At 42.9% G+C, this 25,872-nt stretch overlaps 1 protein-coding gene across 1 annotated transcript in view; it reads right to left on the bottom strand.

Annotated features, from left to right (window-relative positions):
* Nucleotides 1-25,872, bottom strand: part of PAPSS1 (3'-phosphoadenosine 5'-phosphosulfate synthase 1) — a 147,530-nt gene that overhangs the window by 64,013 nt on the left and 57,645 nt on the right. Inside the window, exons 3-5 of the mRNA XM_040418266.1 lie at nt 16,639-16,874; nt 13,979-14,117; nt 12,745-12,863 (exon numbers count right to left, since the gene is read on the bottom strand). Coding sequence (XP_040274200.1) covers nt 12,745-12,863; nt 13,979-14,117; nt 16,639-16,874 — 494 coding nt within the window. The remainder of the gene's footprint in view (nt 1-12,744; nt 12,864-13,978; nt 14,118-16,638; nt 16,875-25,872) is intronic.

The raw sequence follows: 25,872 nt of genomic DNA on the forward strand, positions 1-25,872 counted from the left end.
CATTTAATATCAAAGTTCATGGTGTTTTTTTTTCTGGCTCGGGAGTTTAATATTTCTTGAGATTTCGTATGAAAAAATAATAAGTGGAAGTGTTCTGTGGGTTTAGGTGAATATATTTTCTGGACAGAGCCCGTGGCTAGGATCATGGGAAGAACACAGATTTTTACGGTGCCCGGCCAATGAACCTGAAGAGGACTCCAGGGGAAATTCATAATGTACTAGACTGAGAAAATATTCTGGGTCTACTGAGTTTAGCAGTGGAGATTCTGCACCATCCTGGAGAGGTTTAGTATGTACAACATAAAGTAAGGAAAAGGCAGCCAGATGCCTTCACAAAGAAAACAATAAACGGAAACAAAGTTCCAAAATGCTAATTCTCCTCGCCTGAAAGTTAAAGGGGTTGCGCATTTTTATTTTTTATTTTATTCCTCCACTCAGCAGTGTCTGTATAGAAATCTATACTTACCGTTTCCCTACTGCTCTGTTCTGGCTCTGAGGCTCATGAGCTGTCTCCACTGGACTTCAGGTTCCCTTATGTCCGTTTATGTACATGCTCTGCTGGAGCCAATGGCAGACCTCAGTGGTGATGTTCTCAAGCAGCAAGTCACTGCTGGGTCACAACGTCACCACTGAGACCAGTCATTGGCTGCAGCGGCACACATTACCTCATTCATGCAGAAGTTAACGTACCAGGATCGGAAGTCCAGGGAACAACCAAAAGAACCAAAGACCATAACTTATGGTCCATGGTAGAAGAATCCATAACAGGATTCTCAGATAACCCAAGCCTTGTACGCCGAACTTGAAACACAAAGTTCAGTCATCCCTAAATATAATACATAATTTGCAAGGTTACAATAAAACATACACAATCTTAGGGCTCTTTCACACCTGCGTTCTTTTCTTCCGGCATAGAGTTCCGTCGTCGGGGCTCTATGCCGGAAGAATCCTGATCAGGATTATCCCCATGCATTCTGAATGGAGTGAAATCCGTTCAGGATGCATCAGGATGTCTTCAGTTCGAGAACGGAACGTTTTTTGGCCGGAGAAAATACCGCAGCATGCTGCGCTTTTTGCTCCGGCCAAAAATCCTGAAGACTTGCCGCAAGGCCGGATCCAGAATTAATGCCCATTGAAAGGCATTGATCCGGATCCGGCCTTAAGCTAAACGTCGTTTCGGCGCATTGCCGGATCCGACGTTTAGCTTTTTCTGAATGGTTACCATGGCTGCCGGGACGCTAAAGTCCTGGCAGCCATGGTAAAGTGTAGCGGGGAGCGGGGGAGCAGCATACTTAGCGTCCGTGCGGCTCCCGGGGCGCTCCAGAGTGACGTCAGGGCGCCCCAAGCGCATGGATCACGTGATCGCATGGCACGTCATCCATGCGCATGGGGCGCTCTGACGTCATTCTGGAGCGCCCCGGGAGCCGCGCGGACTTTAAGTATACCGCTCCCCCGCTCCTACTATGGCAAACAGGACTTTAATAGCGTCCTGGCTGCCATAGTAACACTGAAAGCATTTTGAAGACGGATCCGTCGTGTAATTCCGGCAAGTGGAGTACACGCCGGATCCGGACAACGCAAGTGTGAAAGAGGCCTAAAAAACATGTTTTTCATAGAGTACCATTCACTGGTAACCTCTGACCAGGGTGGTGGCAGTGACAAAACGTGCGAATGAAGCCTTAAAAGTCTTACTGGGTATTTTAGAGGCAATATCCCTTAAAATATGCATAGACTTCCACACCAGACAGCTGAGGAAACAACTACATTAGAAAGTGATTCACAGTGATTAGGGAAGTCAATTACAGTATTCCTCTGGTTAGAAAAATACAAGTGTTGTTTTAGCAGAGAATAGATATTAGACATGAAAGGATGGAAATTGTTGTCATAAAAGAAAGCAAACACGCCCCGGCACCAGTGATGTATACCCCTGATCCGGCCAAATGCGCTGCTTGTAATTGGAAACTGAAAATGATTAGTACAAGGGATGAGATACAACACTGCTCCACCACCATACATCAAACGCTGCCGAGGAGAACAAGCTCTTTGTAGCGTGCTTGCTATTCTTTGATATAGAGCAGGCTTGATCTGCGGATCATCTCTTAGAAGGACTGTAACGGCCTTTAGCACAGGGATGGGCCACCTTCCACAGTACAGCTGCTGATGAACTACATCTCCCACAGAGCTGATCAGCAACTATCTGGTCCACCTCATCTATGCTGCAGCCATTAGCACAATTTATCAGTCATGCAATATATAAACAATTTAACCTTTTTTGTCCCCAAATATAATGTTCCCTACTATATATTTGCACCAGCACTATTTTAGCATTTTTCTACCCAAAATTTTGCTATCATTTAGGGTTGTCCGAATTCGGGAGGAAACTGGACAACACAAGGGATCCTCATGCAACAAAGAGGTGATCATAACTTACCAGGCGGATTCCCCTCAGCCATGGTGACGTCACGTGGACAACATGGTAAAGAAAGACCGGCACTCACTGTATCTTGAAAAGAAGATGAAATCTTTGTCACATACAATCTGTGACGCGTTTCGACTCACATCTGGAGCCTCTCAGATGTGAGTCGAAACGCGTCACACTCAGATTGTATGTGACAATAAAGATTTCATCTTCTTTTCAAGATACAGTGAGTGCCGGTCTTTCTTTACCATATTTATGAGATCGTGATCTCGGACGCGAGCACCACACCATTCTTTATAGAGTGCCGGCTGATCATTATTTTCTTCGTCACGTGGACAACAGTCCTGGCCTCAGCAGTGCACCGAACTTAATGTGACTGCTGGGTAAACAGATCCTGGTGGGAGAACCAAAATGGCGGTATGGGATCTGCCAGGTAAGTAATGATTACTTTATTGCAAGTGGATGCCCTGTGTTTCTTCATGAAACAGGGAACCCTTTTAAGCTGCAAATATACTGTTATATGAGTAATGTTCTCCATTCAAGTAAAAAAAAAAAAAAGTTAACCTTGAAAAGCATATGACATTAGTAAGATACCTAAGAATACTGTTACGAACACTGGTAGTTGTAGTACCTTGTTTGCCTATTCCTCACAAACTGCTGATCCTCAAGGATTATAGTTGCAGTTCGAGTGTGGATAAGAATGGTTCTGGACGAATGCAGCTTCCAAGTAGTTCCTCCCCCAGCCAGTAGATAGTTACCCAAATGGGAGCCCAGACTTCATGAAGGGTAAAACATAGGGATGTCCCGATACCAGTATCGGTATCGGGACCGATACCGGGCATTTGCACGAGTACATGTACTCGTGCAAATGTCCCCGATACCACTGCCGATACCTGTGCACCGCTTTTATGTGTCCGTCCGCGGCCCCTGCATCTCCCACAGCTAACAGCTTCACAGGCGGCAGCAGCAGGCAGTGTAATAGGAGCCTACAGTGGAAGCTAGCCCCGCCCCTCCCCGCCCTCCAACCAATCAGAGGCAACCAGCACTGACTCACAGCACAGGGAGCGTAGTGCAGGGACTCAGAGAATCGTCTGAGAGTTTATTAGTTATGAGTCAGAGACTGTGTCACCGAGTCCCTGCCAGGCTTCCTGCTCTGCGGCTCCCTGTAAGTCCGTCCGGGGGGGCATTATTAGCATAGCATGTAGCGGAGCTGTGTGTGTACAGGGTGCATGTAGCAGAGCAGGAAGCCTGCCAGGGACTCGGTGACACAGTCTCTGACTCATTCGATTCTTTTAACTAATAAACTCTCAGACGATTCTCTGAGTCCCTGCAATAACTATACATTGTAATTACATCAGTCTGCTCCACTGCATTCACTGCAGCAGAGCTGTGTTTGCCAGGAGCGAGTCCCTCTAAAGGTGATAGTGTCTGTCTTCTATGGCCCTGGTCCTTCCCTTCCTGCAAGCTGCACATTGATCTCTAAAAGCAGGCATTAGGGCAAGAAGAAATATACATTACTGTATGATGGCCACAAGACTATTATACTGAGGAGGGGCTTCAAAAATTGTTGTCCTGACTCCTTACAGTAGCGTCTCCTTGTGGCCCCCATACAGTATAACGTCTCCTTGTGGCTGCCCCCATAGAGTGTAACGTCTCCTTGTGGCTGCCCCCATACAGTGTAACGTCTCCTTGTGGCTGCCCCCATACAGTGTAACGTCTCCTTGTGGCTGCCCCCATACAGTATAACGTCTCCTTGTGGCTGCCCCCATACAGTATAACGTCTCCTTGTGGCTGCCCCCATACAGTATAACGTCTCCTTGTGGCTGCCCCCATACAGTATAACGTCTCCTTGTGGCTGCCCCCATACAGTATAATGTCTCCTTGTGGCTGCCCCCATACAGTATAACGTCTCCTTGTGGCTGCCCCCATACAGTATAACGTCTCCTTGTGGCTGCCCCCATACAGTATAACGTCTCCTTGTGGCTGCCCCCATACAGTATAACGTCTCCTTGTGGCTGCCCCCATACAGTATAACGTCTCCTTGTGGCTGCCCCATACAGTATGTCTTGTGGCTGACCCATACAGTATAATGTCTTGTGGCTGCCCCATACAGTATAATGTTGTCTTGTGGCTGCCCCATACAGTATAATGTTGTCTTGTGGCTGCCCCATACAGTATAATGTTGTCTTGTGGCTGCCCCCATACAGTATAATGTCTCCTTGTGGCTGCCCCCATACAGTATAACGTCTCCTTGTGGCTGCCCCCATACAGTATAACGTCTCCTTGTGGCTGCCCCCATACAGTATAACGTCTCCTTGTGGCTGCCCCCATACAGTATAACGTCTCCTTGTGGCTGCCCCCATACAGTATAACGTCTCCTTGTGGCTGCCCCCATACAGTATAACGTCTCCTTGGAATGTTATAGTTCTGTTTTTGGGCCTTTTGGTTGGTCAGTGGTCAGAAAATACATGTGTGTGTATTTTATTGTTAAAATTAGTATCGGTAATTGGTATCGGTGAGTACTTAAATAAAAGTATCGGTACTCGTACTCAGTCTTAAAAAAATGGTATCGGGACATCCCTAGTAAAGCAGGAACCTTTAATGGGGCAACATGTCAGCCTTTTATGCAGGTCTTCCAGCAAGGGACACTCCCATGGGGAACCTTGTGGAAGACTGAAACGGTTTCTTACATAAACCAAATCGCATGCAGAAAACACCCACCTGTGATACAATTAACCAACACAATGGGATAACGTAATCACTCACAGGCAGAAAACACCCACCTGTGATACAATTAACCAACACAATGGGATAACGTAATCACTCACAGGCAGAAAACACCCACCTGTGATACAATTAACCAACACAATGGGATAACGTAATCACTCACAGGCAGAAAACACCCACCTGTGATACAATTAACCAACACAATGGGATAACGTAATCACTCACAGGCAGAAAACACCCACCTGTGATACAATTAACCAACACAATGGGATACGTAATCACTCACAGGCAGAAAACACCCACCTGTGATACAATTAACCAACACAATGGGATAACGTAATCACTCACAGGCAGAAAACACCCACCTGTGATACAATTAACCAACACAATGGGATAACGTAATCACTCACAGGAAGAAGCTACACACTTTTCCCTTTGTAGAAAAATGAGCAGGGGTGGGGGTGGGGTCAGTGGTCGGTAGATTCCTCTACCCAACTAATAAAATATAACATGGCCTCACACAAACCAACCGTAGTTTTGTTCTGCATCCAGTATACATTGTCTGCAGACTGCACATGGACCTAGTCACTTCTATGGGCCCACAAAAAAATGGGGACCGCGCACCAATATCATCAGTGCGTTTTCTGTCTTTATAGCTATTCCGTAGATTATAGAACATGTCCTATTCTTCTTGTTCATTATGTGGACAAAAATAGACAGTTCTAGTGAAGAGACTGAGAAACTTGCGGCATGCACACAGCCAGTGTATCTGTAGCTTAGCTTGCAGACCGCTAAATGTATACGGTCATGTTGAACAAAAGACAGACCCCATTTGCTAATTCAACTGGTTACTATTAACCATGGCAATCAACCTGTTAAAATGATGGAATTGAAGGTTCCTCCATTCCCAGCTGTCGGAACAGGAGCATAGTTGTGAACTGACAGCTGCTTACCTGTGATAGGGCAGCATGGGACACATTCTAGGGGTATATAATAAGACGGTGGTGTTGAATACAAGCCCTTAAGGACAGTCATAAAAAAGTGCATTGGTGGTCATTAAAGTTTTAACAAGGTATTTCCAGAGGAGCAGTAATACAACTGGATCAGACCTTTACCTCTAACCAGTATTAGAGTCCTTCTCTTGCACTGTTATTCACAGCTGTATCACACTGGCATATATGCAGCTATACTATTACTGTGGTCTAGGTGCACTGCTTTATATTTATCCATATTGTTTTTTATTACACATTTTGGCTGAAACTGCCAGCTTATCTAGGCGTTTCTGTAAAATTTTGGAATTAGGAATTCAATAGCTACATAATTACATAGTTTTGTGTCATCAGTATGGACTTAAAGGGCATCTGTCAGCAGTTTTGTACCTGGAAACTGGCTGACCTGTTACATGTGCACTTGGCAGCTGAAGGCATCTGTGTTGGTCCCATGTTCGTATGTGCACATTATTAAAGAAAAATTATGTTTTCGTATATGCAAATGAGCCTCTAGGAGCAACAGGAGAGTTTCCCAGGGGCATCACTATAATGAAAGCAAGGGTAGCGGCTGCTTTGGGGCACAAACTCAGAAGGGGCCCTCCTGGGAGGAAGACAAAGATTATATTGTCAGGACCACCTTAACACTATTATACAAAGACATTATATACAGTGACATGACATACAGTATATAGGTGTAGGAAAGCAGAGCGGCTGCCGAGCCTTGTCTGAGAGAGCTAACTTGACTAGCCACAGGAGTGAAGGTAACACTGGAGGACAGCTTTATGTTTCTCAGCAATGCCGGCACATATGGACTTGGGACCAACACAGATGCCTTCAGCTGCCAAGTGCACATGGAACAGGTCAGCCAGTTCCATACGTACAAAACTGCTGACAGATGCCCTTTAACGGTATTGATTGCATATCACTATGATATACCACCTCTTACTGGTCAATGAGGTCTGACCACTGTAACCCCACTGATAGAATGAAAATGCCTGTAACCTGTTCACTAATTTGGTCAAGTGGAGCTGTTATGCAGGGATACCGTATAAAAATTAAATATAAATATTACTCACCTTAAAAATTTACCCTCCCCTCTAATACTACCCATTACTGCCATTCAATGATGATATTACAAGTACTTGTGGGTTGTGTTGTGGTGCACAAGTAGGTCACTGCAGTACAGCAACAGAGAGCAGCAGGAACCACGGCTTTTGTCATGATTTGTAAGTGTTCCATACATTCAATTTACATCCTTAATTTAAAAAACAGTAATCCAGAGAAATGAAGCAAAGTTCTACTCTACAGATTCTTAAATTATGTTTTAACTTATGCAAATAGTTACCAGGAAATGGAAACCTGAGTTTCTATTATTTTCTGAAGTAACTAACGCAGCTTGACTATGACACCTAGTGGACAAGCAGAGATCTGCACCTACAGAAAAGAGCTTGACATTTGTCTCACCGTGACCTGTTGTCACATATGTGAAATTTACGACAGTTTAATCGTATTTTATCATTTAGCAATTTTTATACCACTTAGGGCCAGCATGATCAACCCCCCAATGTCCCCTCTGAAAAATATTAAATATATACACTACTCACAAAAAGTTAGGGATATTTGGCTTTCAGGTGAGATTTATAGAAAACATAAAAAGTTCACGCTTACAGTGGTGATATCCTCATCTCAAACTATTTATTGAAACAACAGTGTCGGCAAAAATGAAAATTTCTCAATAACATGTCATGTGGCCTTGAGCATCAATTACAGCTTGACAACGACGTCTCATGCTGGTCACAAGTCGACTTATTGTCTGCTGAGGCATGGCATCCCACTCTTCTTGAAGGCAGCCCTCAGGTCATTGAGGTTCTGGGTTACAGAGTTAATGAGCCTCTACACGGCGACTCAGCTGATCCGTTAGGTTTTCAATGGGATTCAGGTCTGGAAAAAAAAAGCAGGCCACTCCATTTCAGGTACCCCAGTCTCCAGCAGCCGTTCCCTAATGATACGACCTTAATGAGCTGGCGCATTGCTGTCCATGAAAATGAAATTGGGCCTGTGTTGTTCATGCAGAGGCACAATGACTGGATTAATGATGCTATTCAAGTAGTATGGACTTGTCACTGTACCATTCACAAAGTGTAGGGCAGCTCTGTATTGACTTGACACATCTGCCCACTCTGTAACCCCACTACCACCAACGGCTCGTCTAGTGACAACAGTGGCTGATGCATAGTGCTCTCCTTGACGTCCCCAACATCATCATTTCTGCTCTGCATGAATCGACTTTCATCAGTGCACAGCACGGAGGCCCACTGGTCCCTCGTCCAGAGTAGATGTTCCCTGGCCCATGCAAGACGATCACGCCTGTGCCTGGTGGTGTGATCAGGTACCCTTGCAGGTCATCTAGCACACAGACCACGCTGATGTAAACGGTTTCTATTGGTCTGACGTGACACATGGGTGTCTCTCACCTCCCTTAAAATGTGCCTGGAGTTGTGTGGCATTAATCATCCGGTTCCGCAGGGCATTGTTTACCAGGAAGCAGTCATTAGTGTGGGCTGTGGCCAAAAGAAATCTACTTCTATTCCTTTCTGGGACTCTTCCAGTTTTTTTTTTTTTTTTTTAAACCTACTGAGGACACTGACACTCTAAGCTCAGGGGCCGTCTGAGAATATCCTGCTTGAAGCCTTGCAATGGCAAGGTACTGTTGATCAATTGTTAGGTGCCTTCTTGGTCTCATGATGTCAAAATTAGAACAGCATGATGAGGAGGACTGTTTAAATAACAATGCTAATTGAACCAGGAAATTTATTGGGCAATTCATGGATCAAACACTTGTTGTGAATTTTGCCGTTAAGCTCCTTGTTAAAGAACAGCAAGTTGTGCAAAACGTACTGAAACATAGGAACAACTTTTAGCAAATGAGGCAGTGGAAAAAATGGCCCAAAGGTCATTGAAAGGGGTTTAGCCGGCAACGCTTCTTTTATGTGGGGGGGCCTGGTTTGATCCTTGCTATGGGGCCTTTACTTTTCTATGTACGCCAATAATTATATTATATTATAATAAAAAATATAAATATATATATATATATATATATATATATATATATATATATATATATATACACATACACACACATACATATACACACACACACACACACACACAGTACAGACCAAAACTATGGCATCAAAACTATGAATTAACACATGTGGAATTATATACATAACAAACAAGTGTGAAACAACTGAAAATATGTCATATTCTAGGTTCTTCAAAGTAGCCACCTTTTGCTTTGATTACCGCTTTGCACACTCTTGGCATTCTCTTGATGAGCTTCAAGAGGTAGTCCCCTGAAATGGTTTTCACTTCACAGGTGTGCCCTGTCAGGTTTAATAAGTGGGATTTCTTGCCTTATAAATGGGGTTGGGACCATCAGTTGCGTTGAGGAGAAGTCAGGTGGATACACAGCTGATAGTCCTACTGAATAGACTGCTAGAATTTGTATTATGGCAAGAAAAAAGCAGCTAAGTAAAGAAAAAATGAGTGGCCATCATTACTTTAAGAAATGAAGGTCAGTCAGTCAGCCGAAAAATTGGGAAAACTTTGAAAGTAAGGGCTATTTGACCATGAAGGAGAGTGATGGGGTGCTGCGCCAAATGACCTGGCCTCCACAGTCACCGGACCTGAACCCAATCGAGATGGTTTGGGGTGAGCTGGACCGCAGAGTGAAGGCAAAAGGGCCAACAAGTGCTAAGCATCTCTGGGAACTCCTTCAACACTGTTGAAAGACCATTTCAGGGGACTACCTCTTGAAGCTCATCAAGAGAATGCCAAGAGTGTGCAAAGCAGTAATCAAAGAAAAAGGTGGCTACTTTGAAGAACCTAGAATATGACATATTTTCAGTTGTTTCACACTTGTTTGTTATGTATATAATTCCACATGTGTTAATTCATAGTTTTGATGCCTTCATAGTCATGAAAATAAAGAAAGCTCTTTGAATGAGAAGGTGTGTTCAAACTTTTGGTCTGTACTGTATATATTTGACAACTGTGAACTGTGTTCACATTTCAATGCAACCTCTCACGTACAGTACAGAAAACATCTGTGAACTACCTCCCGACCCTTACCATGTGTTTTTAAGGTGCATTTAAAACTTCAAAAGTGCTTTGAAAGCCAAATTTTGTCAACATTTGATAATTTTAACATGAACCTTTTTTAACTTAGAACAGAACAGCAGTTACTTTACACATGTACCAGAAAATGGGGCTAAAAAGGACAGAATCAGATTCTTCTGGCCTTTACTATCCATCTGGTGATGAGGTGCAAGAGAATTCAACTGACTGTTTTATGGTTCATCAATTATTTGCAGCAGAGGAAGCTTTATGGATCTACATATCCACATTAAAGCTTAGGAACTAAGGTTTGCCAAGTCCTTGCACTGACTATAATGTGTGGTGAGATTTTGTTTTACAGGGCTCTCCTTGCTGATCAAAAAACAGTACGCCAATTTCTGACAAATACAGGGATCACAAAGTAGAACCCACCACCTTGGACTTCACTCGTCAGAGAGGTTGCTTGTAGACCCGGTGGTACAGTAGAGTTGTGCAGTCATTTTCAATGTCTCTAGTCACAGAACGTATGATTTAGGCATGGTGTACATAGCAGAGGTATAAGTGCTCTTTGTGTACTGCTGTATGGTGCCTTATTGAGTCTCTATATTAGAGATATGGCATTTGATGGAGCTCCCACAATTTTTTTACTGTCAGATTCAACTTCAGTGTGACATCAAGAACACTTCTATGGGTGGAGGGGGTTGACTCTGGATCTGTATGCAGCTGTTCTACAGGTCCGGTATGCTGCTCTCTCTAGGGGGCAGCACAAAGTAGACACAGGCATGCCGATTTCATTGTTTTGTCACTTCTATGGTAAAAAGCAGTAGGTTTTGAGAAATTACATGTTAATTCTTGCAGCGTGCAGCCAGAAAGTAGCCCTATGACCTTAAAGATAAGCCGCAAGTGGCGTGAATAAAAATCATAGCCTACCCCTGCCTGGCATTCAGTGAACCAAGTTGGGGGAATACAGGAGTTTTTCTTCATCAAAACCCCTTACAACTCATAGTATGGGGGAAGGGGGGGGGGGGGGATATGTTTATTTCCCTAATAAGGGAGGGAGAAAAGCAGCAGTTGCATATGTAATCATCCCCTGCAACTAATCAGGATGCTTGTAGCCTCTGGGTCAGATTTTTGGGTCAGAATCTGCTTAGTGTAAATAAAAGAAGAAAGTCCCCCAATTGTCTTTTCAATGGTCTTTAAAAAAAGAAAACAATTCTTAAAAAGTACCCCCCCCCCCCCCCCTCAAAAAAAATAAAATTTCCTAGTGCAAAGTCAGGTAATATCAAAATTTATGGTGGACAATGATGAAGGCAAATAAAGGTTAACTTAAGGGTATTACATATTACAAAATATAGATATTTTTTAAATTATTCCTTCCTATAAGCCTAAAGATTCTAAAATTAAGTTCTTGTTGAAAAACAAAATAATTAAAAAAAAAATCATCGCGTTGCTAGCCGAGACACACACACACACACACACACACACACACACACACACACACACACACACACACACACACGGTCCTGAACTGTTAAATACCAAGCACTTTGTCCCCTATTTCAGGAGCCAAAACTACCGTATTTTTCGCTTTATAAGATGCACCTGATGATAAGACGCATCTAGGTTTTAGAGGAGGAAAATAGGAAAAATGTTTTTAATATTTTTAACCAAATGGTGTGCTGATTGCTGTCCAATCACAGCGCAGAGCTCAGAGGCAGGGAGGTTTTTTTTCTCCCTGGCTCTGAGCTCTGCGCTGTGATTGGACAGCGCTGCTGTCAGGGAGAAAGAGAGACACTGGCGTCTCCTCCTACTTGCACCGAATGCTGAGAAATTACCGGGGGCCACAGCGGACGAACGGAGCGGCGCCCAGGAATAATAGTAAGTGCACTTCGATCCCTGGGCGCCGCTGTATGCAGCCTGCTACTAAGTTCATATTCATGCAATGTTTTTTGGCAGCACATTTCCCCTGTACATAAAGGAACATGTTGCTGACAAACAATGAACAAGTAAGGCTCGTTCACCCCATACTGCAGCGGTGAGTGCTACATGTAAATGCACACAATCAAGTGAACCTTCCTTTCCAACCACTGCTCAGTGTATTGGCCCATGTAAATTGACGCTTGCCTGCTGCACATGTGCTGACGTATACAGTATATCTAATATATGTAATCAAGGGGTTACCTATAGAAATTACCGGCATTTATAGCTGTAATTTAGTCCAATACAGGCAAATTAGTTATTTATCCACGAGAGGATTCTACTGCTGCAAGAACATAAAAACGCAACGTTGTTTTCCATCACGTCAAGACGCTACTTTCAGGGTATAGGTTAGGTGTGTCAGGTTGTACATGCCTGAGTTTGTTAAATGCGATTTATACGTCCGTGCATTCGAATACACTTGTAAACCAAACAATGCAAATATGACAAGTGTATATAAAATAAAATAGTACAGGAGTACTTGGGAGGCGATGCTAGATGATCAGTACTTACCCTTTCTTGCAACAGCTCGACAACTTGTTGGATGCAGTCATTCACATCACAAGAATCTGTTTTTAAGACCAGCTCCGGTGCTTCAGGCTTCTCATATTCAGCATCAATCCCAGTAAAACCTAGAAGAAAATGCAGAGAAAGATGATAAGCGTTCTCTAGACCCTCCCGGCTCTAGAAGTCCTCGAAGTTTTGCTTTGCTATGCACGTTACATTTTATGAGAATTAGTTGTCTGACAACGTTACACTATGATAAGTGTTCACATTCACGGCCTTAGAAAGGCGATCAAGGCTTAAATGGGTTTTCCCATCTCACTAAGATATGCCACCAATGTCAGGTAGGTGTGGGTCCCACCTCTGGTTCATCATGCTCTCTGTTCACTTCAATGGGAGTTCTGATAATAGTTAAGTGAGCGTGCTCAGCTATTTTTGGCAGTCCCATATACAAGTAAGTGAACAGAGAGTGCATCGCGTATGCACACCCACCTCTTCATTCACAGTTCTGGCAGTTTCGGAAATAGCCAAGTCACTTGACATCATATACTAGCGATATGCCACCAATGTCCGAAATGGGAATACCCCTTTAACGCTCTGTCCTGTGATTTCTGTTGCTTGTTCACCAAGTAGAAGCAAACCTGGAAAAGGTTCCATTTTCTTTGTAGGTTACTTACCTTTTTATCTGAAGATTGTAAATGAGGTATATTTTTTGTCTATAGACACACCCCTAACAAATTATCAGACCTCCTATATTGGGGTGGAGCAGTTACTTTTTATTACATTAGATTACTGTACAGTATGTGGTCTACAAGCTCAGTACGGATACCGATCCATGAATACTTCTAGATTTCAGCTATACTAAAGCCTTCAGAATTGCGTAGCTTATATGTCTATGCAAATTTTAAATGAACACATGATAGGTTTTATCCATAGGGGTGTATTGTTTATGGGGGACATGTAGTTATTACAGGTACCAAAGACCTTCAAAATAATGCGTGAATCACACTAACCAGAAAAGTCTCTGCATAAACTCGATACAGTGTGCAGTTATATTTAGGATATGTAGCTCATCTCATCATCTTGGTTTATAAAAGAAATACAAGAAAAGTTTTCTCTTTCATGAAACACGGCCTGGTCTTTTATTTAGAAGACCATTTCTAGAGATCGTAGTGGAGGAATTTATACTATCACATCCTTGCAGTGAAATCTGGAGTCAAAAGATTTCCAGATGAAGCTTTACCTTTGATTTCCCCAGCCCTTGCCATTTTATATAGACCTTTGACATCTCGCTGTTCACAGACATACAAAGGGGCATCCACAAACACTTCATAAAACGGCAAACTAGCGGCCTCGTGAATTTGCCGGGCATTGTTACGATCCTGGATAAGGCCAAAACAAGCAAGAGAGTTAATAGGGTATTGTCGGCTTTATAAATACCAGACAGACCTTTAGAGTTATAGAAAAAAAATGTTAAATCCTCCTTTCCTTTGTTGTTTAACGATAAACATGGAAAGAGATGTAAAGCTTTGAAATGTAATTTTTTGTGACAAACCCACAATGGTAAAACATCACAAATTGTCCAAAAACCTCAGTAATGCAATGCAAGCTTACATTTGTTTTTCAAGATTCACAAGCCTGTGCAACTGACACTGGTTGTAGTGTTTGCACGGTTTCACTGAAAGGGCTTGACCAGTTTAGAAAAAGGAACGGACACTGAATTAAAGAGGACCTTTCAAGGATTTTTTTTTTTGTTTAATTAAAGAGGACCTTTCATCAGCATCAAGTATGTAAACTGAATATACATACATGGAGAGCGGCGCCCAGGGATCCCCCTGCACTTACTATTATCCCCGGGCGCCGCTCCGTTCTCCGGTGACAGGCTCCGGTAAAGTCATAGTTAGGCTCCACCCATTTGAGCCTGCCGGCGTCTCTTTCTCCTATGTTGTAGCGCTGGCCAATGCTATGATCTGAGCGCTGCGATTGGCCAGCGCTACAACATAGGAGAAAGACGCCGGCAGGCTCAAATGGGTGGAGCCTAACTATGACTTTACCGGAGCCTGTCACCGGAGAACGGAGCGACGCCCGGGGATAATAGTAAGTGCAGGGGGATCCCTGGGCGCCGCTCTCCATGTATGTATATTCAGTTTACATACTTGATGCTGATGAAAGGTCCTCTTTAAGTACCCTCCAATGATGCTGCCATCCTTGTTCTTTTTTTCAAACCCCTCACATGCCCCGCTGCAGTTTATACGCATCGGTACAGGGAAGAGAAGACGCCAGGGTTTCTCAGTGGGCATCTCCTTCTCCCTGGCTGTGCCGTGGTCCAATAGTCTCCTCCTTCCTGTACCGATGCTCAGTATTAACACACTGGTCCTCTTTAAGCAGCATGTTATTCATGAGCTAAAAGTAAGTGGTTGAGGAGAACCAGCTTTATAATCATGGCAGCCCAGGCCTGGAAAAGAGTCCCAGCTGCCTGGGAAGAGTTAGGGTGCCTTTACTCGTTGCGCAATTTTCTGCAACAAAATCCACAGGCGCTGTTTTTTCAAAGTTGCGGTTTTGTTGCGGATTTTGTGTGGGAATAATGTTGCGGATTTCTGTGCAGATTACATCTCCAATGAAATGAATGGAGACATTCATCAACTGGAAATCCGCAACAAAACTTTACTTGCGTTCGGGTATTGACACTTTTCATCCCCATAGGCTAACATGTCTTTATGGTGCAGATTTTAAAAATTATTCAACTTCTGAAGGCACCTAATGGTTCTCCAGGAGTTCCTGCTGCATCCACCCACCGGCCAATGATTTCCAATTATCTCCTCCGGAGAAAACTAAGGAGAAAATTGCCAATCAGAAGATGAGTGGGAAGAGCAGGAGCTCATGAATAACTGACTCTTCTCAAACAGCCATGACTATACATCTGGATCTCAGCAACCACTTAGCTTTAGCTCATGAGTGAGATACCATTGAAAGTAGCATGTCTGTCACTATTTTATGCTGCCCTCATAGGAGGCAGCATAAAATTGAAGACCTGTTCCCTTAAAAGATGATGACAGTGAAGCCTTATAGTCTACTGGGACCATTTTGTTTGTTATCATACAGACCCTGCAGCAGAAGATATCTAGAAAATGGAGGAGGGGGATGCAGCTGCAGTTCTCCGTTCAATGTGTCAGTGAAACAGAACTAAGAAGAAGAGAGCAGTGGGTGGGAAAGATATTTTACTGGCTCAGAACACACAGCAAAGCTCTTAGATCTCACCAGGAAAAGCTGATTCACTCAGCGAATATACAGGGCGGAAACATGCACTTGTCCACCCTGGAGATTCTGAGATTTCCCCCCCCCCCCTTTGCTGGTTTGTACAACATCACATCTCACTGATCTATTGATGCAGGTCTCACAGAAGACTTCTACCACAGGTCCTAATGTTGTAGTCAAGAAGCAGAAACAGCATTTGCCTCCAAAACACTCCTCACAGCCATATTGGCCTAAAGAAGGGTGTCAGTATATCAAATACAGCGCTTAAAGTGCATATCATGTAGTTGTGGTGTGTTATATGATAGTTTGTGCTGGCTTTGCTCCTCAACTACTACACAAACCATTTCCGGCTGACCGACATCTAATATGCAGCTACAGATGGTGGAATTGTTGTATATCTTCTATTTTTTTAAATGATGTGTGCAAAAATATACAAGAAAGAAATTTAAAAACAGATCTACCAATTGGTTAGCACCCAATATATTGTTAGATCTTACACCATTTTGTCATCATCAGTGCCTGACCTAAGAAACGTGGCTATGTACTGAGGATATTTTTTATATCACTTCATGGACAGGATAGGTACTTTGGCCCGGCATTTAAGAATGAGACACAAGCAAGCAGATCCTAAATCTGTAAGACATTTACCTTGGTATACGGTGATATAAAACTAGTAATGCACACAAGGCCGGCATCAGCAAAGAGCTTGGCAACTTCTGCAATGCGGCGGATATTTTCTTCTCTGTCTTCCTGGGTGAAGCCAAGATTTTTACTAAGCCCATGACGAATGTTGTCCCCATCTAAAGTATAGCAAGGAATGCCATGACACACCAAATACTCCTCCAGTGCCATGCTGACTGTGGTCTTTCCAGCACCAGAAAGGCCTAGGAACAAAAAGGATAGAAAAGCTAATTAAAATACAATATTTTTTTTAAACATTTATTTTATTATTTTTGTTTCCAAGTAAGTGTACAGCATTACATTAATACAGTATTCCAGGAATCAAGACAAAGTGTGCACATCAAATGGATAGAACAATTCTAGACAACAGGAAATTATCCCATTAAATTTCCTTTCCCAACCCAAAACCCCTCCCCGAAAGATTATTCCCTTTGCAGCCTCTCCTTGTGCCTAACCCTCTCCTCTCAAATCCACCAAATACGGTTAATGTAACTAACAGTCAGGGTGGATTAAAAAAAAAAAAAAAGTATGGATTTTATATTTTATTTAAATCTGATTTTTTTTTTATACAAAATGCTTTTTTAGGAAACTATATTACCATCCAAAAGGTTATTCCATCATGAAATAAAGATTCGTTTTTTAATTATGTAGAATAAGGCTGTACGTGGACTCCCATATTGTTGAATGGATTAGGCAGTGGCTGAGGGACAGACAACAGAGGGTCGTAGTCAATGGAGTATATTCAGACCAAGGTCTTGTTACCAGTGGGGTACCTCGGGGATCTGTTCTGGGACCCATATTGTTTAATATCTTTATCAGCGAAATTGCAGAAGGCCTCGATGGTAAGGGGTGTCTTTTTGCTGATGACACAAAGATTTGTAACAGGGTTGATGTTCCTGGAGGGATACACCAAATGGAAAAGGATTTAGGAAAACTAGAGGAATGGTCAAAAATCTGGCAACTAAAATGTAATGTTGATAAGTGCAAGATAATGCACCTGGGACATAAAAACCCAAGAGCAGAATATAAAATCAGTGATACAGTCCTAACCTCAGTATCTGAGGAAAGGGGTTTAGGGGTCAATATTTCAGAAGACTTCAAGGTAGGCAGACAATGTCATAGAGCAGCAGGAAATGCTAGCAGAATGCTTGGGTGTATAGGGATAGGCATTACCAGTAGAAAGAGGGAGGTGCTCATGCCGCTCTACAGAGCACTAGTGAGACCTCATTTGGAGTATTGTGCTCAGTACTGGAGACCATATCTCCAGAAGGATATTGATACTTTGGAGAGAGTTCAGAGAAGAGCTACTAAACTGGTACATGGATTGCAGGATAAAACTTACCAGGAAAGATTAAAGAACCTTAACATGTATAGCTTGGAAGAAAGACGAGACAGAGGGGATATGATAGAAACGTTTAAATACATAAAGGGAATCAACAAGGTAAAAGAGGAGAGAATATTTAAGGCCTCTTTCACACTTGCGTTGTTGGGATCCGGCATGCACTTCCGTTGCCGGAGGTGCCTGCCGGATCCGTAACAACGCAAGTGTACTGAAAGCATTTGAAGACGGAACCGTCTTCCAAATGCTTTCAGTGTTACTATGGCACCCAGGACGCTATTAAAGTCCTGGTTGCCATAGTAGTAGTGGGGAGCGGGGGAGCGGTATACTTACAGTCCGTGCGGCTCCCCGGGCGCTCTAGAATGACGTCAGAGCGCCCCATGCGCATGGATGACGTGATCCATGTGATCACGTGATCCATGCGCTTGGGGCGCCCTGACGTCACTCTGGAGCGCCCGGGGAGCCGCACGGACTGTAAGTACACTGCTCCCCGCTCCCCACTACACTTTACCATGGCTGTCAGGACTTTAGCGTCCCGGCAGCCATGGTAACTATTCAGAAAAAGCTAAATGTCGGATGCGGCAATGCGCCGAAACGACGTTTAGCTTAAGGCCGGATCCGGATTAATGCCTTTCAATGGGCATTGATCCCGGATCCGGCCTTGCGGCAAGTCTTCAGGATTTTTGGCCGGAGCAAAAAGCGCAGCATGCTGCGGTATTTTCTCCGGCCAAAAAACGTTCCGTACCGGAACTGAAGACATCCTGATGCATCCTGAACGGATTACTCTCCATTCAGAATGCATTAGGATAATCCTGATCAGTATTCTTCCGGCATAGAGTCCCGACGACGGAACTCTATGCCGGAAGACAATAACGCAAGTGTGAAAGAGCCCTAAAAGAAGAAAAACTGCTACAAGAGGACATAGTTTTAAATTAGAGGGGCAAAGGTTTAAAAGTAATAACAGGAAGTATTACTTTACTGAGAGAGTAGTGGATGCATGGAATAGCCTTCCTGCAGAAGTGGTAGCTGCAAAAACAGTGAAGGAGTTTAAGCATGCATGGGATAGGCCATCCTACATATAAGATAGGGCCAAGGGCTATCCATAGTATTCAGTATATTGGGCAGACTAGATGGGCCAAATGGTTCTTATCTGCCGACACATTCTAGGTTTCTATATGTGTAATTCTTTGGGTAAATAAATTCCATTAATCCATTCACAATGTCATGCTCTTCCAGAGGTTTTTGTAAGATTATTGGGCAGTTTCTCTGCCTACAAGATATTATCACAGATGCTTGGTTTACTTTTGCAGTTCTCAAAACTGAATTTGACTCAGCAGAGATCACATACCTCTTCTTCACAGCAAAAATGTTATAACATGAACAGAGTTGAGAAAAATCCCTTAATCCTAACTTCTACAAACCTATGAATGCAGAATCAACCTAATCAAACTAATATGAAAAGTTGTTATTCTAAAAATCTTCATCTACTTGCATATTATAAGTTATACCAGCAAGAATTTGGCTACTTTCACACTAGCGTTCAGAGCGGATCTGTCTGGGGTCTGCCCAGACGGATCCGCTCATATAATGCAGACTTTGGATCCGTTCAGAACGGATCCGTCTGCATTATATTGTAGAAAAAGTGTGAAAGTAGCTTCAGACGGATCCGTCCAGACTTTACATTAAAAGTCAATGGGGGACGGATCAGTTTGAAAATTGAGCCATATAGTGTCAAATTCAAACGGATCCGTCCCCATTGACTTACATTGTAAGTCTGGACGGATCCATTTGCCTCCGCACGGCCAGGCGGACACCCGAACGCTGCAAGCAGCATTCAGGTGTCCGCTTGCTGAGCGGAGCGGAGGCTGAACGCTGCCAGACTGATGCATTCTGAGCGGATCCACATCCACTCAGAATGCATTGGGGCAGTACGGATGCGTTCGGGGCCGCTTGTGAGCCCCTTCAAACGGAGCTCACAAGCGGAGCCCCGAACGCTAGTGTGAAAGTAGCCTTAGTCTTTATGTAGAAAACTATAATTTAAATCAAGCCTTACTGACTAGTGATTTAAATCGCGACACTGCTAACAGTGTATAATCACATTATCTCAGTGAGCACATATTAGATGCTAAAGGCAACTTTCACGTTAGCGTTTTTTACGGATCCGTCATGGATCTGCAAAAACGCTTCCGTTACAATAATACAACCACATGCATCTATCATGAATGGATCCGGTTGTATTATGTCTTCTATAGCAGCGTTTAGCGTTTTTCTGTCCGAGATAGGGACGCAACCAAACAGAACGGAATGCATTTTAGTGCATTCCGTTTCGTTCAGTTTTGTCCCCATTGACAATAAATAGGGACAAAACAAGCGTTTTCTTCCGCTACTGAGATCCTATGACAGATCTCAATAGCGGAATTGAAAATGCTAATGTGAAAGTAGACATTTAATTTCCCCAAAGTGCCCTACAGATCCTCTATCAAGTACCAAGAAGAGAGCTTGAAGGGTCCCATCAATCTTGGGTATTCCGAATATGGGACATATTCTAGGATAAACTGTTTCCATGTATGGAATAATTTTTTCCCCGGTGTCTCAATCTGTTTGAGAGACTCAAGCCATTCTAAATGAAAAGTACTCCTGAGCTGTCCTATTACCGCATCTATGGCAGGAATGTCTGGTTTCAACCATTGTGCCGACACCTTTTGGCGATCATCAATAGCCTATGACCTATAGGAGGAAGATCTCTATTCCTCTTCCCTCCGTCTCCCTGATTATCCATATCCTCCTCTGCATGTAAAATGGCTAGGGATGGTGTCATAGCTCCTTGAAATCTTCTGATTTTATTCAATATGTGTTCCACTTTTGCCCAGAAACCTCTCAGTTTTGAGCAGCCCCACAGACCATGACATAAATCAGAGCGTAGTGTTGCACACCTTTGACACGCTATTAGCCTATCTGGCTTTGCAGGAGAGATAGGGAGGTCAAAAGCATAAATTGCATGGTGTAGTATTTTAATGTGGGTTTCCCTCCAATTCTCGTTCACTACTGCTCCATATAGGGCCGTCAGGCCTTTACGAGTGAGGGTTGAAACCTCTTTGATTCCCAGTATCTGCCCCCATTTTTTTTTAAATAAGCCTTTGGGATCTTTGGTCCTGAAACTGTCTCTCAATGCCTGGTATAACAAGGTTATTGATGGTCTGCCTGTGCATTTAAGAAAGGAGTCGAAATCATTTGAAAACCATTCCCGAGACATCTCTGACCAGACCTCTACTGTAGTTTCTGACTTGTAGGTAGGGAAAATAACTGGGATCTCTTAATCCCCACCTCCCCGCTAACTCAGGCAGTGTTGCCCATCGTGATTCTGTTTCATGGAATAAGTCTCCCATTCTTTTAACTCCCTTACTCACCCACTGCCGAAAGATCTTACTATCCATTCCTGGTTTAAATAATGGATTATTGGTAAGGGGGAGGTGTTTAGAGAATTGGTAGGGCAGGTGGAAATGCTTCCTCAGTACTTTCCATGTTATTATGGCATCTCTCAAAACTAGGGACCTCTTTATTGGGGTCCGTAGCCCCGAAAACTTTGTGTGCATCAGGGCCACCAAGTTCCAGGGTCTGGCTAGTTGTTGTTCCAGTTGTAAGTTCGAATAGTATTAATCCAATCTAGAATATGGCGGCTAATACATGTTAGGTTATAACCTCTTATGTCAGGGAAATTTAGTCCTCTGTGTTCCTTTTTCAGTTTTAACTTTTCCATGGAGATTCTCAGCCTATTTCCTTTCCATATAAATCTAAGAAATCGACACTCTAGCAGATGGATATCAGCATAGTGTAAGAGCAGTGGGAATGTCTGGAGGGGATACAACAGTTTTGACATACACATCATTCTAATTAGGAGCCATCTCCCCACCAACGAAAGCGGTAAGCCTTGTCACCTGTCCAAATCACCTGCCACGTTATCACTATAAGAAAATAAATGAACAAGAAGAAGAAAATACAAAGTCACCCTTTTTAGACAACTAATAAAACATATATATAAAAAAAATAAGAGGAATGACCCTGAATAAATATAATATGGATAGAATCATATTCTAATATACTACATTACTTCATCTCATTATCTTGTTCCACTCATGAAAATGAATATTTGCCCATATAATTACTAAAACATTGATAAAAAAAACGCAACAGTGAATTTTTGTACAGATAACACACACACAATTCACTGCATCTATTAGTTTTATTCTTTTTATTATACATATTCTTTGATATATGTCACCACATACATATTGGCTATGTCTTTTTATATACTGGATTTACTGTTATTATTGCTACCAATCATCAGATATAATATACAGTACATGTAATTTACAAAAATTTTTGCAATGAAGATATAGTACGGGATCAATGTCAATCCATCCCAGAATTTTCAGGCAACTCTTTTAAATGTTCCAGGGATTAATGCCATCCCAGATTTTCCAGAAAAATTCCTTAAATGATTTCCGCCAGAAGGCACAAGTATTTAAAGGATCCCACTATAGATTACATTCATGTACCACTGAAGGCGCGTGTAAGCTCCGAAAAATGTCTGAGAAATACATGAATGTAACTCTAAAGAAGCTTCTTATATACTAAAAGTTCACACTGTACACGACAAAGATAATCCACTTAAGGAAATACTGCCATCTGTGTAATACCGCTAACCGTGGAACACAGTGTGGCAGGAACTCTGGGTGAGATTCCTACAATCCCCAACTGCAAGGAGGATCTAAACAGCCCGGCAAGTCAAACACCCCGGAGGGAAAGCACACCAACACGTGGGATGCCAACCTCAGGAGCAGTATCAGCACGCCACTGAATTAATGAAAGGACTCTGTCGGTGAGAATTACAACACAGACGTCAGTATGGTAACTGAGCTAATAGTAGCTTAGTAGCTAATAGCGCACTATTGACACGATTTGATACAAATGCTGAGCTCAGTACTAACAATATATCCTAATATAAAAGGAGTCATTTCAAGATCTCAGTCAAGTAACAACCAGAGGGACACACTAATTATTGATAAATACGGCAAAATCACCAGTCTATCCCTATTATCTATATTATATACTGTACTCATATTCATATACAACTCTTATATTTTATAATTTTTTACTTTTTCTATATATTTTTTCACTTTTTTTATATACCGTATTTTTCGCCCCATAAGACGCACCCCCCCCCCCCCCCCAAAAAAAAAAATTGGGGGAAAAATGCCCCTGCGTCTTATGCGGCAAATGCTGGCAATTTACATCGCAGACTGCGATGTATTAGTGAGGAGGGTCTGTAGTAGGCGGGGAGAGCGACTGGGCCGTGCAGGCCCGCCGCTCAGTATGTACTGTATTATACGTAGTGTTAATCATACCTAAACTGCGCTCCCCCTGTGTACCGTACTTACCAGTACACATGTCACGCTCCTGTAGTAAGCACTAGCAGATAGCAGGCAGGCCGGGCTGCAGGCGGCCGTAACTCACGGAGGTCACGTGCCTGAATGGAGCAGGCACATGACCTCAGTGAGTTACAGCCACCCGGCCCGCCTGCTAGTGCTTACTACAGGAGCGTGACATGTGTACCGGTAAGTACGGTACACATGGGGGGCGCATCTTAGGTTTAGATATGATGATTAACACTACGTATAATACAGTACATACTGAGCGGCGGGGCCAGAGTACAGTGCCTGCACTGCCCCGCCGCTCTCCCCGCCTACTACAGCCCCTCCTTAGGAATCTGTGGATGGGATAATGATGGGGGGGGGGGGGGGGATCTGTGGATGGCATTATGATGGGGGGGGGATCTGTGGATGGGACTGTTATGGGAAGGGGGGGGGGATCTGTGAATGACACATATCACAGCAGTGTCATTCACAGATCCACAACCCCATAACAGTGCCATCCCCAGATCCTCCCCCACCATCATAATGCCATCCACAGATCCCCCCCCCCCACCATCATAATGCTATCCACAGACCCCCCCCATCATAATGCCCTCCACAGATCCCCCCCCACCATCATAATGCCATCCACAGATCCCCCCACCATCATAATGCCATCCACAGACCCCCCCCACCATCATAATGCCATCCACAGACCCCCCCCTATCATAATGCCCTCCACAGCTCCCCCCCCATAACAGTGCCATCCATAGATCCCCCACCCCATAACAGTGCATCATCCACAGATCCCCCATAATAGTGTCATGCACAGACCACCATTAGTTCAAACCCACCCCAAAAGCACACTTTTTGGTTAAAAAATTTTTTTTTCTTATTTTCCTCCTCAAAAACCTAGGTGCGTCTTATGGGCCGGTGCGTCTTATAGGGCGAAAAATACGGTATATACACTTTCTGACAATTTTATCATCACAATCACTCGACACTAAATAAATTTACCTCTTTGGGTCAACTTGATAACGAATATGCTCATATATCAAACATGGAGACACTGAACTAAATTGAATCATAAAAGGATATTAACGGATTGCTCTGGACTATATACATATTTTTTTTTATTTAGCAATTTATTTATTTTTAATGTTTTTTATATATTTTTCCTTTCCTGTATATTCTCTCTCTTTTTAATATTATTAATTCTACCGTCTTATTAAAATTTTGCTATTAATAATTCTAGTTTTATGCATTAATCTATATAATATTTTATATAATGAATTGCTGTGGCAGATACCCTTTATTATATTATACCCATATCTGTGATACTGAGAGCCTAGGAGGGTAGTCACATACAAAAATATCCATCATCTATACACTATTTCTACGTATATCATTATGTGTACAGACACTCGATGCAGTTCAGAATGGTAGAGTGCCTGTTATATATAATTATTTTTATATTTATTCTGTGAGGTTTGTCAGGGAAACCTTGTCAACAGAGCACCTTATCCATTTGCCACGACAGGTGAGCCACCACACACTCCTTTATTTCATAACCTTACATTTGTCAGTGTTAAACCTCATCTGCCACTTCTCTGCCCAAGCCTCTAATCTATCCAGATCCCTCTGTAGCAGTATACTGTCCTCTTCCGTGTTAATTACCTTATACAGTTTAGTGTCATCTGCAAAAATTTATATTTTACTGTGCAAGCCTTCTACAAGATTATTAATAAATATTCTGAAGATAATAGGGCCCAATACTGACCCCTGTGGTACTCCACTAGTGACAGTGACCCAATCTGAGTGTGTACCATTAATAACCACCCTCCGTTTTCTATCACTAGGCCAGTTACTTACCCACAGACATTTTCTCCCAGTCCGAGCATTCTCATTTTATATAATAACCTTTCATGCGGTACAGTGTCAAATGCTTTGGAGAAGTCCAGATATACAACATCCATTGATTCACTGCTGTCAAGTCTAGAACTTACCTCACATAGAAACTGATTGAAATAGTTTGACATGACCGATCCCTCCTGAAGCCATGCTGATGTGGCGTTATTTGCTTATTTTCATTTAGATACTCCAAGATAGCATCTCTTAGAAAAACTTCAAACAGTTTACCCACAACAGATGTTAAACTTACCGGCCTATAGTTTCCGGGCTCGGTTTTTGGACCCTTTTTGAATATTGGCACCACATTTGCTATGCGCGAATCCTGTAGAACACTCCCTGTCAGTATAGAGTCCTTAAATATCAGAAATAAGGGTCTGGCTATGAAATTACTTAATTCTCTTAGGATACGGGGGTGTATGCCATCTGGTCCTGGCGATTTGTCTATTTTAATATTTTTAAGACGCCGCTGTACTTCTTCCTGGGTCAGACAGGGCACTTTTAATGGGGAATTTACTTTTATATTCTGCATTTCATCAGAAA

This window comes from Bufo bufo, chromosome 2 (assembly GCF_905171765.1).
Source record: "Bufo bufo chromosome 2, aBufBuf1.1, whole genome shotgun sequence".
In the NCBI taxonomy this organism is placed as follows: domain Eukaryota; kingdom Metazoa; phylum Chordata; class Amphibia; order Anura; family Bufonidae; genus Bufo; species Bufo bufo.